This window comes from Diadema antillarum, unplaced genomic scaffold, assembly GCF_040938485.1.
Source record: "Diadema antillarum isolate AM-2024a unplaced genomic scaffold, OU_Dant_1.0 seq00001048_RagTag, whole genome shotgun sequence".
Classification (NCBI taxonomy): Eukaryota; Metazoa; Echinodermata; class Echinoidea; order Diadematoida; family Diadematidae; genus Diadema; species Diadema antillarum.
This window is the reverse complement of record NW_027271878.1, coordinates 291,172-310,934: the sequence shown is the minus strand read 5'-3', so window position 1 is coordinate 310,934 and position 19,763 is coordinate 291,172. Positions and strand designations below refer to the sequence as shown.

The window sequence follows — 19,763 nt, the reverse complement described above, 5'->3', positions numbered from 1 at the left end:
AGTCTGCTCTGTGATGTGCAATACGCATACACGGCTGTACTAGCTAGCGTCGCACGCTGTGTACAGTTTGCACGTAAACTACGTACGGTAGGTTGCGGTTGTTTAACTCTGCGTGTAACAAGTGCAGTGCCGGCAGTACGGTGAGTCTTGTTAGATCTAAATTAGGGCCTAGACCTACGGAAATACATGTAGATCGAGGGACCTATTTACTATAATAATTAGTGCATGTTCTATTGATGCACCAGTACTGGACTATAGAACTCCAAATACTAAATTATCCCTCTTGCAGTTCTATTCACCTCGGCCTGCGGCCTCGGTGAAACAAAACAGCACTCGGGATAATTTAGTATTTGTCGTTCTCTAATCCAGTATAGTGCATCATAGAGCATGCACTATTTATATAATAGCATTGTGTGCCGTCCCAATATAGAAGCCTTTGTTACGCCACAAACCCTCAGCTGCACGGCGCGCCTCACCCTAGCAGAAACTAGAGCACGCACTTTAGTGGGCGCAGCCTGAACTCCCAAGTTCATTGACCCTATACCTGCCAAGATGTCAAAAATCCTTCATAAATCCCCCCAAAATTCTCGGATCACTACCAAAATTTAATAATCTGTTACTTGTATCATTCTAAACCTTTCCTGCAAGTTTCATCCAAATCCGTTGACTGCTTTTTGAGTTATTTCGCACACGGAGAAACAAACAAACAAACAAACGAACAAACAAACCAACGGTAATGAAAACATAACCTCCTCCCTTGGCGGAGGCAACTAGAGAAGCACTCTGAGAGCGCAGACCTCTGCCAAGCATGCAGCTCATTTCCATCTTGTTCTTCCATAGAGTGTTGTCAGTAATTATAAAATGGGTTCAAGAATGTAGCCAATTGGAAGCGCTGAAATGAGTCACGTGTGCGTGCATTATTTTCTTCAGGTAAGCACTAAGAAGAGTCTCTCTTCCACCTCCCTGGCCTGACGTACGTCACAATGTTTTACACTAGCAGTGCGCACTCAATCAGTTGTTACAAGTGCGTCACGCGCTACTATACGCGCTGTCAATCCTGTAAACAACTTCTAGTTCGGGCCGCGGGCTGCCACAACAGCCGGCGGCCTTTCTTGTGCATAACAGTACGTGGCGTACGTATACTCTTATACGTACGTACAGTACTAGGTGAGTGTGCGGGATTTCCGAGTGCGACGTGCGTAAATGTTTGGGACGAACATCTGCGGACATCTTGACTTTTGAGCGAGTGCTACATGTAGCTGACTGGTATTGACCCACAAAGGTACGTGAATAATGCTGTTAGTTTTCGACCCATTTTATAAAACTAATGACGCACAGGATTATTTCGTGGCGTTAGTGAAGGTGCGGCTCACTCTCGAGTATTGACAGCGGTTGCAAACATGCACTCGGCTGCGCCTCGTGCATGTCGCACCATTGTCAATACTCTCGAGCGCGCCGCACCTTCACTAACACACTCTATCCTGTGCATCATTAGTATAATATATTCATAAATATATATATATATATATATATATATATATGTATATATATATATATATATATATATATATATATATGTGTGTGTGTGTGTGTGTATCAATGAGCGAGGGGGAGGAAAAACGTTGATACGTATTGGATCCGGTTGATTCATCCAAGCCGACAGATAATGGTCACTGCAATTTTATCGATCGCCCTGTGATCGTAAACTCACCTTGCTAATCAGGGGGGGCATTTCATGAAGCATTTTGGTCGGATATTTTTCTGACAGACTGTTACAAGCTACTGAAATCCTTGCATGTGATTGGCTGAGAGCAAATTTGTCCGACAACTTTACCAAAATGCTTCATGAAATGCCCCCCTGATAATGGATGTTGGTACAATTCATAACGACGTCGTGGCGCCTTTAAACATAAGGTTACAACCTGAGTGGCTTTCATTTATCAATTCTATGTTTTAACAGTTTTGGCGCCAGATAGAACGTGAATAAAGGAAATTTCCTGTTATTGAAGTAAAAATTATAAAAATTGATACGTAAGCCGTTCCAAAGAAATGTGTTGAACACTCGAAGATGCGATAGCGGAGATGATGATGTGAAGACGTTGTATACTGAGGACGCTGAATAGTTTATAAGTGGCATTTAGTGATGATCATTCCATAGGTGAGTTACTCGACAATCTAGACAGAGTAACATCAAACATACAAAACATTAGTTTCTATTTTCAAATGAAACTGTCATTACAGTAAAGTAAAAAAAGGTAAATTATGTCATTTGTCCAAAAGTTCCAATAAACGCAATTCTTAACTGAATTTTATTTTATTCTCTTTACATTAGTTCAGGTGCTAAAACGACATTTAAACGACGTTATTGACCATTTTCTAAAGGCAATAGGGTTTTTAGTGGCTTAAACCTCTCAAACTAATATCTCAGTGTCATTTGCATTTTCCCGATTTGGAATTAATCATTGAAAACAAAAAAGAAATTGTGACACATGTTTTGTCATGTAAAATTATAGAAGTCATATAAAGATTATCGAAAAAAAACACACACAAAAGTTTGTGCTTGGGGTGTACGTTTGCTTTGGATTTTAGGTGAATGGGGTTAATGGGACTGGGATTTGATCTAAAGTGGACGAAAGTTATAAATTGTACAATTTTTTCTCTGATTTATCATCTAGGATAATAATAGATGAAGATTTGATTTGGTCGGGAGGGGAGGGTTGGTTGGGCCAATATGAATGATGTCATTCTTGATTATAATTTTCTTTGTATGTATGTTCATATAAATGGAATACATGTACAATATTATTCTACCTATTCAAGGAAAATTTGTATCATTATTTCAATATATATATTTTTTTTTTTCGTGAAGAATTGCCCAGTGGGATTCAGTGATTTAATGAGTTATTATCCATGTTGAAGAGATAGATTATTTGCAGTGTAAATTGAAAATTGAATTGTTTGTGTTTTTTTTAAATTGTATTTGTATTTCATTTGTTCATGTTATGCCAGCATGGGCTGATTCTTGTTTAATTTGAATGAAATCAATAAAGATCAAGGAAAAAACAAAAATGAAGGGGTGAGCGACATCACCTGACCCATTACTTCAAACACGATGAATCAATGTATATTACGGCACCCCCACGAACTTTGATTCCATGCCGCACGCAGTTGTAGATCGTATTTAAAAGTACGCTGATGGCAACTGATGTACTTAATTAGACCAGAGTGCGCGTTTGGTGAGAAAAGTACACGAACTTTCGTAGTGCAGGTGCACACTATCAACCAATCGCAGAGCTGTTGTCACGTCAGTCAGGTACACGAATTCCGCGCACATGCGTGGCGTCCATGTAGATTTCATTGCGCCTTCACCTGTTTTCTCAGATTACTCAAATACCATCAATATGAGGTCGATCGATATCGTGTCGGCCGCAATTAGAGCTTCGAGAAGGTGAAGTATTTAGTCTACTTTGTTCAGAAGACTGCAAGACAGGTTTACCCCTGTAATCAGGCGAACAAAACAGAAATAAGATAGGTTTTTCTGTAGCCTATCAAGAACTTTAGGGGACGATCTAGGAGAAAGCATAAACATGGTCCATTAGCAGGATTGTGTCTCGACAAGATAAAATATCAACCTGCTAATTTATTGGCGAAGACAAGTAGAACAGTGGCCATAAACTACGGTGAAAGGCGCCGGAGATTATTGTTCCCGCTATAGAAGAAAGCGAGCAGACGGTAAATCACAAACAACGAGTTGCTTCGGTATTTTGGAAAATGGCCAAGAACCAAGGATCAGGTTGGTATTATGTTGTAAATGTAATAATGAAATTCAAGCGATGTCGAGTATTCTCGCGGCGGTGTATTCTTTCATTCTCACTAACTAATAACCTATACTATGCCCCTTGGCCTGGGGAAAACCGAATGATTGCCGATTTTTGGTGATATTTTTCGTTGATGAAATTCAAGTTTCGTAAATCAATGTAATGAAAGCGGGCACAGGGAAAGCTAGGCTACTTCATACGACGACACTTTGCGTTTGATAAACGTTTGGATGGAAACAGTGTTGACCTCAATTACATCCCGGTATCTATGATAATAACTGTTATAGAACACGATATCTTTGGCGTAGCAGGGCAATATTTACCCCCCCTCCCCCGGCTAAATACTAGTTAGTGACAAGGTTAGAATAAAGATGAGGGTTAGGTTTAGAGTTTGGGTTAGGGTTAGAGTCAGGGGAAGGTTCTGGGGTAATTGCCCAGGGGGTTATTGCCCTAGACCTAACCTCGGGGCGCTTCTTCACACAGGCGTTCGGGCTGGTCGCAGTTACTCAAGACCCATCTTGGGTATAATAGCTGCAGGAATTATCCCGAATATTTACCCCACGAAATCACGCACGGGGTATGCTGTAGGGTTTTTTCCACTTTTTCTTCAACTCGGCACTCGGCAGGTAACTAGTGTGGGTTGTAGCAGTCGGTCTGTAAGACCATGGAGTATGGACCCTACTTGAGTCCATGACTCCATGGTAACACCAGATAGCTATCAACCATGGTATAAGACAGAGTTCTATAGTTATCCTGTTACAGTCGTTCGTATCTTTGTGTGTGTGTATGTGTGTGTGTGTCTGGACATATACACACTTTAGATATTACCACTCATTATGTATAACCACTTCTAAGGTGATGAAAGAGGGTGCTCGATTAATTTTATTGATACAGGCCTGTATAGCTGGTGATGGTTTGTGCATGAATCCAGTACATGAATTAGTACTAACAGTGAATGGATCTAGGCGCTAGCTAGTAATGCAGTGTCGAATCCAAGTTATATTTCATGTGCCGAACAGAACTATACCCAAATCGCACAAAATATTTTCCAACATGGATTGTATCTGATCGCTTTTGTAAATTTGACCTACAGATTGTACTCTGGACCACCGAAAGTATAAGCGTTAGCTTCTATAAGGTGTAAACAAGTGGCTTAGTCCACTTGATCTTCATTAGATAACTCAGAAAGTATGCATCACATAATACTGAAATTGATAAGTGTTACAGCCGAATAAAGTACAATTTTGTCGAAGGTGGTTCGGAAATGATACGTGTCATCACTTTGACGATTTTCTTTTCTGAATGTTAGGTTTTAGAAATGCTAATTTGCCAACACGCTGTTCTTTATAGAAAGACTGATGTATCCAAAGAGAAGAACGGGGAATTGAATTTTGAAGCAATTTTTGATTTTTCGTCATCATTTTTCAGCAGGCATTGAATAATCCCTTATCACTCGGATTTCACAGCCCCGCTCACAGACATAGCTAATCTTGTGTAGTCGTTAGGTAAACTTTTGGTACACGCTTTATGTCGAAGTTCTAGTAGGAGTGTACAAAAACCACATGGCACTACGCACATCATCAGCACGAATTATCATCCCTTGCGGCCGGGGCGTTAAGGTTGTGTAGATGCTGGATTGCTGGTGTTAGCTCAGCCTTTAGTTTTTGAAGTGGAGCTACAAGCTCCATGGTTTAAAATATAAATGCATATGACAACAGTAAGATTGGGTGGGAAAAAGATGAATTTGTAGCGGGAATAAAACATCTTAAGCGAGAGATACACAGCAGGAAGTTCAAACTCGAAATTCAAACTCGAACTGGAGAGCGAGAGATTTGAGAAATATAGTAGAGCTGCAGATCTCCCACCGAAAGTGGTGGAGTCAGAGTTTCTGGGGTTGGAAATTAGGGTGCTGTTCGTTTTTCCGAAGGTTCGTTATTCCGAAGATTCGTTATTCCGAAGGTTCGTCAATCCGAAACACACAAATTCCGTATACCTAGAGGTTCGTTAATCCGAAAATGAAAAAAGGTTCGTCAATCCGAACATTTGTGGAGTTATTCTGAAGGTTCGTTATTCCGAAGATTCGTTAATCCGAAAATGAAATAGGGTTCGCTATTCCGAAGGATCGTTTATCCGAAAGTGAAATAGGGTTCGTTATTCCTAAGGTTCGTTAATCCGAAAATGAAATAGGGATCGTTATTCCGAAGGTTCGTTGATCCGAAAATGAAATAGGGTCCGTAACGAACCTTCGGAATAACGAGCTTTGTTTCATTTTCGGATTAACGATCTTCGGAATAACGAACCTTATTTCATTTTCGGGTTAATGAACCTTCGGAATAACAAATCTTATCACATTTTCGGATTAACGAATCTTCGGAATAACGTATCTTCAGAATAACGAACCTTCGCAAGAACGAACCCTCGGACTAAAGAACCTTTGGAATAACGAACTGTAATCAGAAATTAAATTGTTGAACTGGGACAAGGCTAACAAGGACATCAATCTGTATGTTCATCTTAACAATTAAAGTGGACACTGTGTCATTGATCAGTTTATTTCCTTTCGCAGACATTGGTGTTGAAAAATACCTTGAAGTTTTTCTTCACGAGGTTTCACTCGACAATCATCCGCCAGACCATGTGCGCATCAGTCTTGCTCGCACGATTTGCACCGAACTGGCCAGGAGGGGACGATGGAATGATGTCGATCTTCTGTTTTCTACCGCGCTAGCGCGAGACATCGACAGCTATCGCGAAGTCGAGGACATTCTCCGTGTCGAGATAGCAAATGAACACAGAAAGGGAAACTCCACGAAAGTGTGTTTGTTGTTGGAGGTCAGTACGTTATTGACCGTTTCAGTTTCAAAGTTATTTTTTTTTTTCGCGAGGTTTCCTCACTGTATGTTTGTGTATTGACAAGACAACTTTTGTTAATGTTTTTAAAATCAATATAATATGAGTAATAATTGATTTCACCAATCATTTTGTATTTCCATTCTGAATCCAACCGTCATATTATGTAGGTTTAGTACTTCTGTGAAAATAATTCAACAGCGTTTTATAGAGTGGCCAAAGCACGGATAAGTGATAATCCATCTATACACAAAATAATGATTGATATTTGTTACATTCCTCGTGCAGTCTATCAGGAAATTTGTTATTGATTTCCCATACAAGTAATTTTGAAAGTAATTGATAGGTAATTCTATGATAAAACCATAATCATTATGACGACACGTGTGAAGCGTTTCTTGTAATGTAGGCCTACATAAAATCTCAAGTGGGAGTCCAGATGAAAGGCCAATGGCCTCTGCTGGCTCCTCCATTTTCTCTCTTAGAATTTCCTTTTTCAATCTTTTTTCCCTCGTTCTTTCCATTGTTTTTTTTTTTTTGTTCTTGTACATGTATGCTGTTACCCAGTGTAATGTTATCATTCTCAAATGACAATTGGAAATAAATGAAATGAAATGAATGAAAGTGTATGCTTCTGTGGAATTTGGTTAAGATCCAACTAAAACCTTTTAAAAGCTACCATACATAATTCCTTTCGAAGTGGATAACTAATCTCGATTATCAACATGAAACCAATAGGATCGCAATGAAAACTGACTGTGAAACTGTGTGTTTTTGTAATCAATGACTTTATTTAGGCTCTGATATTATTGACGTGGCATAGGGTCCCATTAAATCGGGTGTTTGCCAATAAATGCAAAATTCATGAGCCCTAACATTGATTTGCAGTGTCGAGAGGTCATTTTGAGCAGCGGTTATAACCTTTCTCTTCCTTACATTTTCCATTATAGATATCGGTTACGTTAACCCTTAATTCCATAAAGGAAAACATTTAGCAAGTCATTATGTGTTTTCTGCAATTTCCGTAAAATTTAACGCATTTACCACGTTTACGAATACATTATCGAGAGTTGAGTTCGTGTCCTTACATCCACCACATACTTCTTCCCGGCGACGTTGTTTTCAATGATAAATGCAACCCGTTATGAGGACATGAAATTAAAAAATGAATGTATATGTGTGAGTATAAATGAAACATATTGACCGCGAGATTGTCAAAATTCTCCCACAATCACCATGCTTGAATATTGTATGCTATGTTTGTCAATACTGTAATTTAGGTAAAACTTAAACACGTTCGAGTGTGGTACATGTACAGTGTACATAGTATAGAAGACAATAAAAGATTGATGTAAAGATCGAGCTTGGCTGTTCATTATATTGATCATCTTGTTTTCTGCAGAATGGGTTATTCCGCGACGGGAATGATCTTGTCAAAGTCTGGGATGAATGTCAGTATAATCTGAGAAGAGCGCCACACCTACCAAGTACGGCATTGACTAAGTACAGAATCAGACAAAAGTAAGAGAAGATTAATGCTGTTGTTGATGATTTTTTTAATACAGTCAGACATGTCTTAGCGACCACCCGTCTATAGTGGCCACCTGCCGTATAGGACAACTAAAAGCAATTCACTCAGAGAAAAAAAAAAAGCATGTTAAAGAACCTGTCTATAGCGGCCACCTTCCTATAACGGCCACTTTTTCGTCTCCCTTGGATTGGCGCTACAGACAGGTCTGACTGTATAATTCATCGAATAACATTTTTTCCCTTGATTATATAGGCCTTATATGCAAAGCTTTCCCTGTTGCTGTATTGTTCCTATACCTGGCATGTTCTATGCATTTGCTGTACAATTGCCTGCCCCACTGCAGGCGTGTTTTCTTCACGTTTATCTCAAACCATCAATGGATTTTTTTTCAAAGTATTTTCTAACATCTATGTCTGCGAAAAGTAATAAGAAAGAACATGGTGAGGAATCTATAATCATTTTCAAACTGTATTTACCTGAACAGATTGGTAAATCGGTAAGAATGAGGAAGTGAAAATCATGTTAATTACACCAAACTATCAATAATATTTTCGTTGAAACTGAGAGTGGCGTGCGCTAGTAGTAAAATCTAAGTTGATTTGAGAAGCTTGGAAAGCCTAGTAAAGTTTGACGAGCAAACGAATAAAAACCAGTGTTCAAAAATAAACAACAACAAAAGAATGAAGATGATTAAAAACATTCTCTTATCTTCACTTCCCCACATTGAGGTTCCCTCCGCCAAGGAGCATTTGCCCCGCTGGAATGCGTGAAAAGATGTCCATCAAACCATTTTCTCGCAAAGTGTTGATGGAATTCTACGAAACAAGCACGAATTACCCCTCCACGGCCCAGAAAGTAAGTGTGCCAAATTTTCACAACGCTTTGTTGATATTATACCAACACAGAGCCCTAATAAAGACAAGCGTAATCCTTGTGTTTGAATATACTATCCGGTAATGGGCAACAATAACAGTTCTATATTTGTCACAGCTTTGCGATAGTTATACACTTCAAAATCATATAGCGTTTTATGATAGTTGCCATGCAAACTTATGCTCTCCATCAAAATTAATTTCGATTTGTACTAGTGGTTTAAAGGGAAATTCGGCACCAGTTAATGGTAGTCTGAAAATGAAGAGTAAAATATGGTACGGACAACGATGAAAATTTGGTCAAATCGGATAAAAAGTAAAGAAGTTACGAACTTTCAAAGATCCGCTATTTTTTTCCTTGATTTTTTTTTTTGACATGAAGATGTAACTAAACGAGTTGATGATCTCATTACCTCACAATTTGTCATTAATCGTTCACAAAAATGGAAATATCGACTTTTCTGCTAGTAAAATGTAATATATGATGTTGTTCCTGGTTGAATAACTTCAACTTAATGATCAGCCAGATATTTCTAGATTAGAGACTGGGGCACACTTGCGCTTGAACGAAAAAAAAAAAAGAGGACATTTCAGAATGTTATGCACAAACTGCACTGCAAGTTGTGAGGGGATAACATCATCAATTCACTATTTGCATATTCATATCGACTGTTCGTAAAAAAATAGTGAAACTTCATAATTTCATTACTTCCTTGGATAATTTTATTCTATTTTGATCAAAATGTTCATTCTAAAACTTCCACTGGTCCAGAATCCCCTTTAAAGAGAATTATAAGCCTATGGTCTTCTGCTCTGAGCCAAACTGCAGTCTCTACGGAGGAACGAGTTGTACAGTCAACCTCGTAAAAGTTGAAATAAAAATGCTAAGTCGAGTAGAATTCTACCCTAGATGGATATACGCATGTATATTGTCTATTGTGTAAGTCGAAATTCACGTAACTTATAAATGGTTTTCTCCGGTCCCTTTGGATTCGACTTTTGTAAGGTTGGATGTGCAAGTGGATATTTTCTAAATTCTGCCTGCCCTGCATGTCATTTTTGCAATTAGTGTTTGCATCTGTTAATGCAATTTGACTATCTAATACTACTACCTGATGTTGCCAGTATTATTAGCTCATTCTTAAGTACGGTGAAGGTTGATTACACACTGTAAAAGCACCGTTATAAATATCACTTTTACGTTATCTTCTATCAATTCTCACTCAAAGAAGCAGTTGGCTAAGACAGCAGGTCTAACTCCAACTCAGGTCCACAACTGGTTTACAAACATGCGAAGAAAAGCCAGGAATAAGGCAGGAGAAATGAGAAAAATATCAAAAGTTGAGTCTGACCATTCGATGCAGGAACGGCGAAGCAGCTATGAGACCAAACGCTGCTTGTACACTTCGCCCACCACCAATGTCTCGACCTCCTGGACCAATACCGGAAGTGGTACATGCTCTTGCTCTGTCGGCCATATGGGGGAGCTTGGAGCCAGGAATAACGCAGAAGAAATGAGTAAGATACCGAATGTTGGGACAGATTCTGACCATTCGATGCACGATCCGCAAGGCAGCTATGAGACCAAACGCTGCATGTACACTTCGCCTACATCAACCAATGTCTCGACCTACTGGACCAGAGCAGGATGCTGTGCATGCTCTTGCTCTGTCAGCCATATGGGGCAACTTGGAGCATTATCATATCAAGCGCTCTCTTACAAAGGTGAGCTGATACAACATCAGGGACAACAGAACAAAGAGGTAGGATCACTTGTGAAATGGAGGAAAGAGCAAGTCTTAGCGTCATCGTATTCGAGTTATCCGGAATTCGTGAGCTTGGCGAATTATGGTAGTCAACAGGTGCAGCAAGATTACCAACCATTCAGATCCCCTGGAGTCAACATGCCCACTGAGCAGGTCGCTAGTCACCAAGTCTCAAGTCATGCGGACATGACTTATCATCTAGATTCCCAAACCACTGCGGACACGACCTACCAAGATTCCCAAGCCAACAACCCACTAGCCATTCTCCAGATGGCGGCAGAGTTTGTGGCAAACCCTGCCGCACGGCAGTCTACTGCAGTATTGCGGAGTCAGTATGAAGACAGGGCTGTCGCGGCGAATTCACCCACCTTTTGCAATGGTTACTAGAACAAGGCTGGACTCAAACATACGCCCCTCCTCAGAGTCACACCCTTAGTTGGGGAGGGAATTTCCCTTTGAGAGACGTGCCGGATGAACCACATTTAATGCACTCTCACGTGTGCTGAAAGTTCCATGGTATTCTTCTCTTCTTTTTTTTTTAATGTCCTGAACTGTTGCAACAATTTTGCGAGAGGTAACTTGCATTATCCTTGGTAGTTACGTGTTATATGTTTCAACGAGTTGAATTGCGCTATCAAGTACTTGAGTTATAAAGATGCAAATTATGGAAATTTTAGCTGCTGAAGCATTAATCCGAATCATGATATTTTCTTATTATAACTTGAGCATTTCCATCACGAAACTGCAAAAAAAAAAAAGAATAGAAATCTAAGAAACTCCAATTTGTCATTATGGATGAGGCATGCGGTAAAAGTATCTGCGCTACATCTATTCCACACAACTTGCAAATTCTTATCTGGTTAGCTTAAGCTTAATCTGTTGTTCTCTATACGTTTTTTGTGGATTTTATTTCTTGTGGGTGGGGAGGGGGTAAATATATATTGTGAATACCAAGTGAAACGTCGCGGAAAATTACTTCAAGGTATTTTATTCATGAGAATGTGTGATGGTATTAGCTTCTCCTGGCTACACTAACAGCATCAATATCAAAAGGCGAATGGATGCAGAGAAATAAAATACAGTATCTAGTACTTGGTCAATGTATTAAACATCTAAAACTAAAAGAGTGTAAGTTCTCATTTGTGCATGATTCAAAGCTCTTCCTATTTGATTGTCTTTCGCTTAACATGCAAATCTGTGCGTTTTGACTTTGTAATTTATATCTTTCTTATTTACGGTGAAATTCAATTTATATTATTTCCAGTCTACAAGCATCTACACTCACTAAAGTAAGAATGAATCATTTTCATGCGATTTCGATGAAAAGAGACATATAAGTTGAATTATTGTAGAATTGCTGTGGGTTCATCGAGGAAAATGTTATCACCTATCTAATCTCCAATTACATGTATTAAAAAGGCATTGCTAAAGTATTTTGCAGGATATCTGGTCTTAATGTTGAATCTGATTTGATTTTCTTTCTTTTTGCAGACTGTGCAATCAGTTGATATGACTGTATATGCAACACCGTCTGGCATAAAAAAAAAAGAAAGTTGATCTGTATCGCAGACTTCGAGGGATTAAGAATGGGAACTTCTGCCCTTTCAACATTCGAACATCAGCCATGAAATGTATGAAAAGAAAAAGAAATGATCAAGATGGTTTGAATCGAACGTGTTTAGATAGATATCGCATAAGACGGCATTATTTTGAAAAGTATACCTCAACACAAAATACGAAGAATCGGAATTCTAAGCTGATGCCATATCGTGAAAAGATGTGTTGTCATTCTCTGCTAGTTTTAAAAGAGTACACCTGTGTCTTTCTCTCATATACGAGGTGTTTTGTTACGATTTTTTAAAATCAAATAATCAATGTCCAGAATCGATCGGACGTAAAACTAAAAATTTGAGGTGGCTCATTCTTTTGTTACTTACGAATGTGTGTTTAACGTTAAAGTGAATGAAGATACCATGTATTGCTCATATTGATAAAAGCCTACTTTTAGGCCCGTTTGTGAACGTTTTATTCTGCTGCTAATTTATTGCCAGAAATTACACCACACGATTAACAGTCACATTGGTTTTGTGATCTCGTTTCTATTCGAAGTTCAAATACCATGAGTTTGTCTTCTCAAATAATAGCTTCTACAATTATATGTATCTGAGATGCAAACATAACCATTAAGGTTTAAGAATACGTAATTTGTTCAGGTTGTTCTTGGCATGTTGTTTTACGGTGTTATTGTGAAGACTTTTCAATCTAGTTCGATTTTTCTTGGAACATCGATCTCGCTTCCTTGTTTCACGATGCGTTTCAAATAAAGCCTTTGCAGTATGAGTGAATCCGTTTCGTTTACAATCGTTTGTTTTATTGCAACTTTAATTTCCATGATTACTTGACCTGCCCTGTTGGTAATAGCGTTATATTCTAAGCAAGCCTGACCGCTAACATGACTAAAAACAAATGAATTAAAGGGAAGTTAAGAAATTTCAAGTCCAGGATCACCCTATTGTTTTGTAGGTATCGATGACAATGATCTTTTCCAGTAATACCACTACTGCTGGAAAGTTTCCCACTCAATCATATAGACAAGCTCAGAACCACCATGGACTCCTCAGAGTCATGTCAATGATTAACAAGTTCCGAGTCAGATAGTTGGCTATAAGCAGTCGTCATTAGTTATAGGCTCTCATTGATATTCGGGTATTGCCTAGCGAACGATGTGGATAAGATGTCCAACCAAGAACAATGTTTCCGTGTCTTTAATACTGAAAGTATGCTCTTGCAATGTTTGCACCGATCAGTATCCAGAGAACATCACTTGGGTCAATACGCCTGACTCTCTCTTTACGTGAGCATGAGACTCGCAACCTTTAAATGTGCTAAATAAGCACCTTTTTTCCTTTGTTAAGAGCGATGATAATACCGTATGTCCTCCCCCCCCCCCCCAAAAAAAAAAAATATATATATAATCGGATTTTCCACAACGATAACTTTAAGGATTATGAATCAATCCAAGTGCAATTTCAAAGTATGAAACTGTAACTTATTATCTACATCTTACAGGTAATCCCATCCAATTTGCTTCAGTGGTCAAAGAGAAATGAGGATCTTTGTAAAGCATGTCAGGAGTCCTTTCCCTCCCAGTTTTGTCCATTGTGGTCAAAGTTCCATGAGAGCATGTACGTGTTAGACTCGGAAGGAGCAGACCCATGACATGCTTTACAAAGACCCACAAATCTCTGTGATCACCCAATCAAATTAAATGGGGTCTTCTGCAAAATGTAGGTAAACAATGTATGAAGTTACAGTTTCATTCCTTGAAGTAACATTCAGATTGTTTAATCATGTTGAAAACTATCAATACGGAAATCCGATTGCATTTTTTTTTGGGGGGGGGGGGAGGGACGTACTGTACATAGTGTAACTTTAACCATGTTTGCATAAATGATAACGTGAATATGAAACGCGACATCTATCGATATGATGCTCAAGACGCAAGTTGCAGAATACAGGATTTGTCTGAGGAATTTAACATACAATCGTTTTAAAAGCCACCCACTCCTGGTTTCAAGACGGCCTTGATGATTAGTCTGCATGTATAAGGTGCCTACAATAATCTATAGCAAATCACCTCCAAATAGCAGAGGTTCAGCCAATATACAGTGTATAGGTGAAATGAAAGAAGATTACAAGGTTTATGGAATTCCAGTGTCACACACTTTCAAGAGATGATGATAAGTCGCAATTACTTTAAGCTGTATGCAAGTTACTGAGGAGGCAATATCGCCTCATCAAGCTATTATGTTGTAACTTTGAGGGCGAAGGTGATAATATGTGCGAAATCTGTTCAAAAAGTTTGGTTCTACATTATTTGTAATCAAACCAGTGGAAATTCATAAGGCTAAGACATCGCATTTCATTTATTCACCAAATGTTCATTAATTTTTTTTCTTCATTTTTCTTTTTTATGATCGAATTCCTTAAAACATGGATCTATTCTTTGTCGTTGATCTTGCTCTGTTTTCAAAATCAGCGTGAGCCCTGCGGAGTGCCATATAAATAGCAATTTAGATTCCAATTCATTTTCACATTTCTCACTGAAATGCTTTGACTATTGATGAAAATTTGCAATATCTTTAGAGGTGTTTGGCTTGAGACTTGACAGTGAGAACATGACTGTGTATGGAACTGAAGTACAAATAGCTCCATGGTGAGAATGTGATGTCAGTTGCTGCAAGGGGGGGGGGGGTAATCGGGATGGTGAATACTGAGAAAGTTCGATCTTTTAACAGTTGTGAAGAGTGTATGGGTTACAGAACAGAGGAAACCAAATGTTGGAGAGAAGTTCGTCTACAGCATTATTATTTCTCATCATGCATGGCTGATCAAAGTTTTTAGCAGTAGGGGAGGGGGGATGTCGCTGCTGATAGCCAGTGAAATAATCAGAGAACGGTTGAGATGCGGATTGATGTTGGTTTCAATGATTATGTTATGTCAATAGTATAGTTGTGTTAAATTCAACACAAATAGAAGGGATTTAATTTGTATAGATTTATATAGAGAAAATCCCACCTCAATGCATGCTTTGAGTTTGTTTTAAGGGGTCGCACTGGGTTCAACAACAACAACAACAACAACAACAACAGTAACAACAACAAAAATCGATTCCATAATGTCATATGTATATTGTTTGAAGCAAAAAAAAAAATATTGTTTGAAAAAAAAAAATATGCTCGTGTTCATTCTACAAGAGTACCCAAGGATGCATTTCAGTGACACCGTACAAGAGCAGTTGTTGATGTTCTGGTGTGGCTAACCATCAGTTTCTCCACGTTGTATATTCCTTTACACAAACCTGTACTAAAGAGTCTGTTGCATCTTGCACTATATGATATATATACATTAACCTGGAACTATTTTTTTTAAAGAATAACGTACTCCCCACCTAAATGTTTACACCAAAAAAAAAAATCAACATGAAACATAAATAGTTATACCAATTAGGTAACTTAGTCTATAGAGTAGAACGACCCATAGTGTTTGTCTTATTAATTGTTCCGGCCTTTCTGGGATCCTTCATCGATAAAGTAAACCTTACAGCTTATCATGAAAACACGTCTGCTATACAATGAATCATCTGGACTGGAGCGGAAGCATGATTACAAATTACCTACGTGATTTTCACATATATAAGGAACACCGCTCGTTTCAACGAAAAATAATCATTATGGCGCAGATTGATCGGTCGTTTTGATCAGCCCAAAAGGTTAAAGAATCCATGCCATGTCATGTCAATGACGAATGAAGGTGATTTAGCCCCTTGTTGCTAAAGCTTTCTTCTTCCAGCCCATCAATTACTGGAGGACACTGTAATATTTGTGTGCTTGTCCTTCCTTTATTTGTTAGTTTTGGCACATCCCTCAACTTTTTTTTAAGAGGTGAGTTTTTGACTTTGGCTCTGATCGTTTGCTGGATTTGCATTTCGTTCTCCACAACTCTATAGCAGCTGAATCATTAAAAGAATTGTTATAGTCAATTTACTTGATTTGCTATGATTTTAATACTAAATTTTTGTGATTGTATGAATGATCAAACAATCTTTAAATGGAAACATTACTTAGCATACGAACATTAATGAAATATCAAATTCAAGTGTGGAACTTTACCTTACAGAAAACAATCCCATTAAAAGGGTTAAAACTTTACATTTTGAACACATTCGAAGATGGTAAAACGTCCAAAACGCAGCTCTTGGAGAAATGAACAATAACTGTTTATACACAGTAATATGATATAAACTTCGATAATTGAAATTATCAACATTGAAGCTCCTGCACGTATACCTTTGCACATTGGCTCTCGCGTATACATAGTGACATATACGTAATAAGGGTGACATGCGATGCACTGCATGAGCTATAGCCAGCGAGATGCTTTAGCGCAATGTGATGACGTCATTCGTTCGCTGTCGCTCCCGAGGGAACGAAGATGACACCAAACACTCCATACTAAACAACAGTCGGTGAAAGAGAGAGAGACAAGAAAGCTCGTGATTATGATGTCATTCGTCTTTTGTCAGTATCTCTGAAATACATAGTTTTTCTCTGCCCAATATTGATATAAAAACAAACTCATTCAAAATCGTTAACAAGAATCCAAGTTTAGCAATTCTCTTCGCTCGCCTTTAATTCCCTGAGTTCAAATTCGCTCAACGACATAAGAACTATCCAGTCTTGTGTAAAGAATGTATATATATATATATATATATATATATATATAATTGAATTCATTTAAGTTGTCATTTAATTCAAATTAGTGACAGAGTCACTCTCTTTCGCTGCACAATATCGCCATTTTTTCTTTCCTGTCGTATTTTTATCCTGCTTTATAATAGATCAACATCTTCAGAGATCATTCTTGTTAATATGTATTTTTATCACTTGTATTTAATTTCATGCCTGCTATAGGCATCTTGGGAGGGTGTCTCCTGTAAAGGAAATTTAATACGTAAATAACAAACATGTTTTCCGCATTTGAATGCTGGAACACTCCAAACCGGGAAACCAGGGTAAATACAAATGACGTCTGTTAGCCTTTTTAGTTGAAACAAAATCATACGATATGGCCAAAAGAGTTTCAAGCAGAACAAGTTCTTGAATGTTGATGTCGTTGCATGGGTTCATGGTGGCATAGTGGATATAGGACTCCTGACTTTCAATCGAAAGGACCGAGTTCGAATTTAGTCCAGCGTTTTCGTCCGTGGACGAGAATCTTGATTGAAACTAATTTGTCTATCTTCACAAAGTGTACTACAATGTATTTATGAATGAAAGGGGACCTCTACCATGTATACCGGGAGAAGGTTGGGGGGGGGGGGGGTATATCCCCCTCCACCCGAGGGATCGAGATTTCGCATTTTTATAATTGAAATTAAATAATATGGTGCACACTTCGGGTCAAATATTTTGACAGGTTATAAAGAAAAAAGCGAGAAAATTTCCACATCTCGGGAATTGGGGGAAGGAATGTTTGCCCCCCCCCCCCCCCCCCCCCCCCATCGGACATCGACGCCCCTGTAATATTAATTGTAACCTGTGCTCAAAGCACTAACCTCATTACTAATACTAGTACATGTACTTATGGTCTACCGTTACAACTGAATGGTTACAAAACGGACTGCTCGGGACCTGTTTTGTTCTGTTTTGTTTTGTTTTTTTCTTTTTTCCTTCTTCTCCCCCCCCCCCCCCCCCCCAAAAAAAAAAAACCATCTTTGACCGTGCAGGCTGAACAGATCTGTTGAACGTATTGTTCGCGTTATTCGTATGCGCATTGGCTGGACGTGCCACAAAAACAGTATGAACGTAGATGGCGCACTGTACTATGTCATTTTGGAGGCAAATTTCGAAGAAGAAGAACGTTTGAACGTTAAAAACACGCCAAATTGATGACGTTGCTTGAAGACAGTGGTGTTTACTCCAGCGGCGAATATGAGCAGTAAGTGTTATTTCATTGTACGTTTTCAATAATAGTATTGAACAGCTTTTTCAAGAAGGGATAAGGAAATATCGTGTTTTAATCGTGGCAGTTTACAACTGTGTAATAATGTACCAGACAGTCCACTACTTACTTCACGGTGTACCACCGGCGCCACGGCGCGGGCATCGGGCAGCACCACTAGCAGTGGCACTGCACTGCACTGTGCTGTACAAGTACCGGCTGACTGCCGTTAGCTCAGACGGGCAAGCTACGTGCAAGTTCTACGGCTACAGCACAATAAACACAATGTAGCCGTTTGTGTTTGGGCATTTCTGTCCTGCGCAGCTACTGTTGTGCCCTCTAGATCTAGTTGATTATATTTAAGCGACAAAAGCTGTGTAGCTAGAGTCTAGTAAAACAATGTCACAGAGACTCCAACCCCAAGCACCTTCTAATCTGGAGATTCTCCCGCCCGAAACCCCTAGCAAACGGGAGACTCCAAGTTGATGTGTGCGAAGCGCGAAGTTCCTAGGATTCTAGGTGTTCTCTGTTGCTATCTAAGGCTTATTTTTTCAACATACGATAGAAATAAGTAAGAGATCCTTTCCACCGGGAGACACAGAGTCAGGGCGGGAGGAATCAAATCTCAAACGGGAGAACGGGAGATTGTGCAAAAATGGGCTTTCGGCGGGAGATCTCCCGTCGAAAACGGGAGAGTTGGAGTCTCTGATGTCAAGGTTAAACTTTTTATGATACAGTTCGTGCTCTGTGCTTGTGAGTGCTGCTGCTCGACCCCGTCGACTGGTGTTACTGGTGGTCTGTCGTACAAGCTGTAGCTGTGCTGTGGTGATGACTGATGGTGTGTGTATGCAGCAGGCACCCACCCCTGCCACAGACTCAGTGTGTAGTTGTAGTACAAACATTATGTAGATTTGGAATTCTGAAGTGCTATGTACAAGTAGGATATACATGCACGTACAATACGCGTCAATGTAGATGATTGTCATGAATGTTGTCTATAAATGAGTATAATGCCAGTCTGTAGATCGTAATTGGCTCATGTGCACATTTTTCATTGGCATTTTGGTACAAATTACCTTTCTGTTTTACTTTTATCACTATCAGTTGGTTATACTATAAGGACTTCCTTTTATTTTCAAAGCAACATAATGAATAAACTTGCCCGATGTAATGTTTATGGAGTTTGATGTTCAAAGAATGAACTGTGACCAGAATGGTCAGTCAAAACTTTAACAAGCTGCCATTTCATTGTTTTTCATTGACTACATTTGATTAAGTCTTTTGTGTGCCACATTAATCTGAGACTGCAAGGCAGAAGTTCTTTTGGAAAGCATTCTGTTTGCCTTTTCTTTAAGCCATGTAACTTTTTACTGAAACTTTTATGCCAGACATGCAATGAGCAAAATTGGAGAGAAATTCCAGG

At 38.9% G+C, this 19,763-nt stretch overlaps 1 protein-coding gene across 1 annotated transcript in view; it reads left to right on the top strand.

Moving 5' to 3' along the window:
- The first annotated feature begins 18,236 nt into the window (after window positions 1-18,236).
- The window catches only part of LOC139743096 (kinesin-like protein KIF15), a 61,564-nt gene continuing 60,037 nt past the window's right edge, over window positions 18,237-19,763 (top strand). The window contains exon 1 of the mRNA XM_071653604.1: window positions 18,237-18,337. Within this exon, the coding sequence (XP_071509705.1) occupies window positions 18,331-18,337 (7 nt within the window). The 5' untranslated portion in view covers window positions 18,237-18,330. The remainder of the gene's footprint in view (window positions 18,338-19,763) is intronic.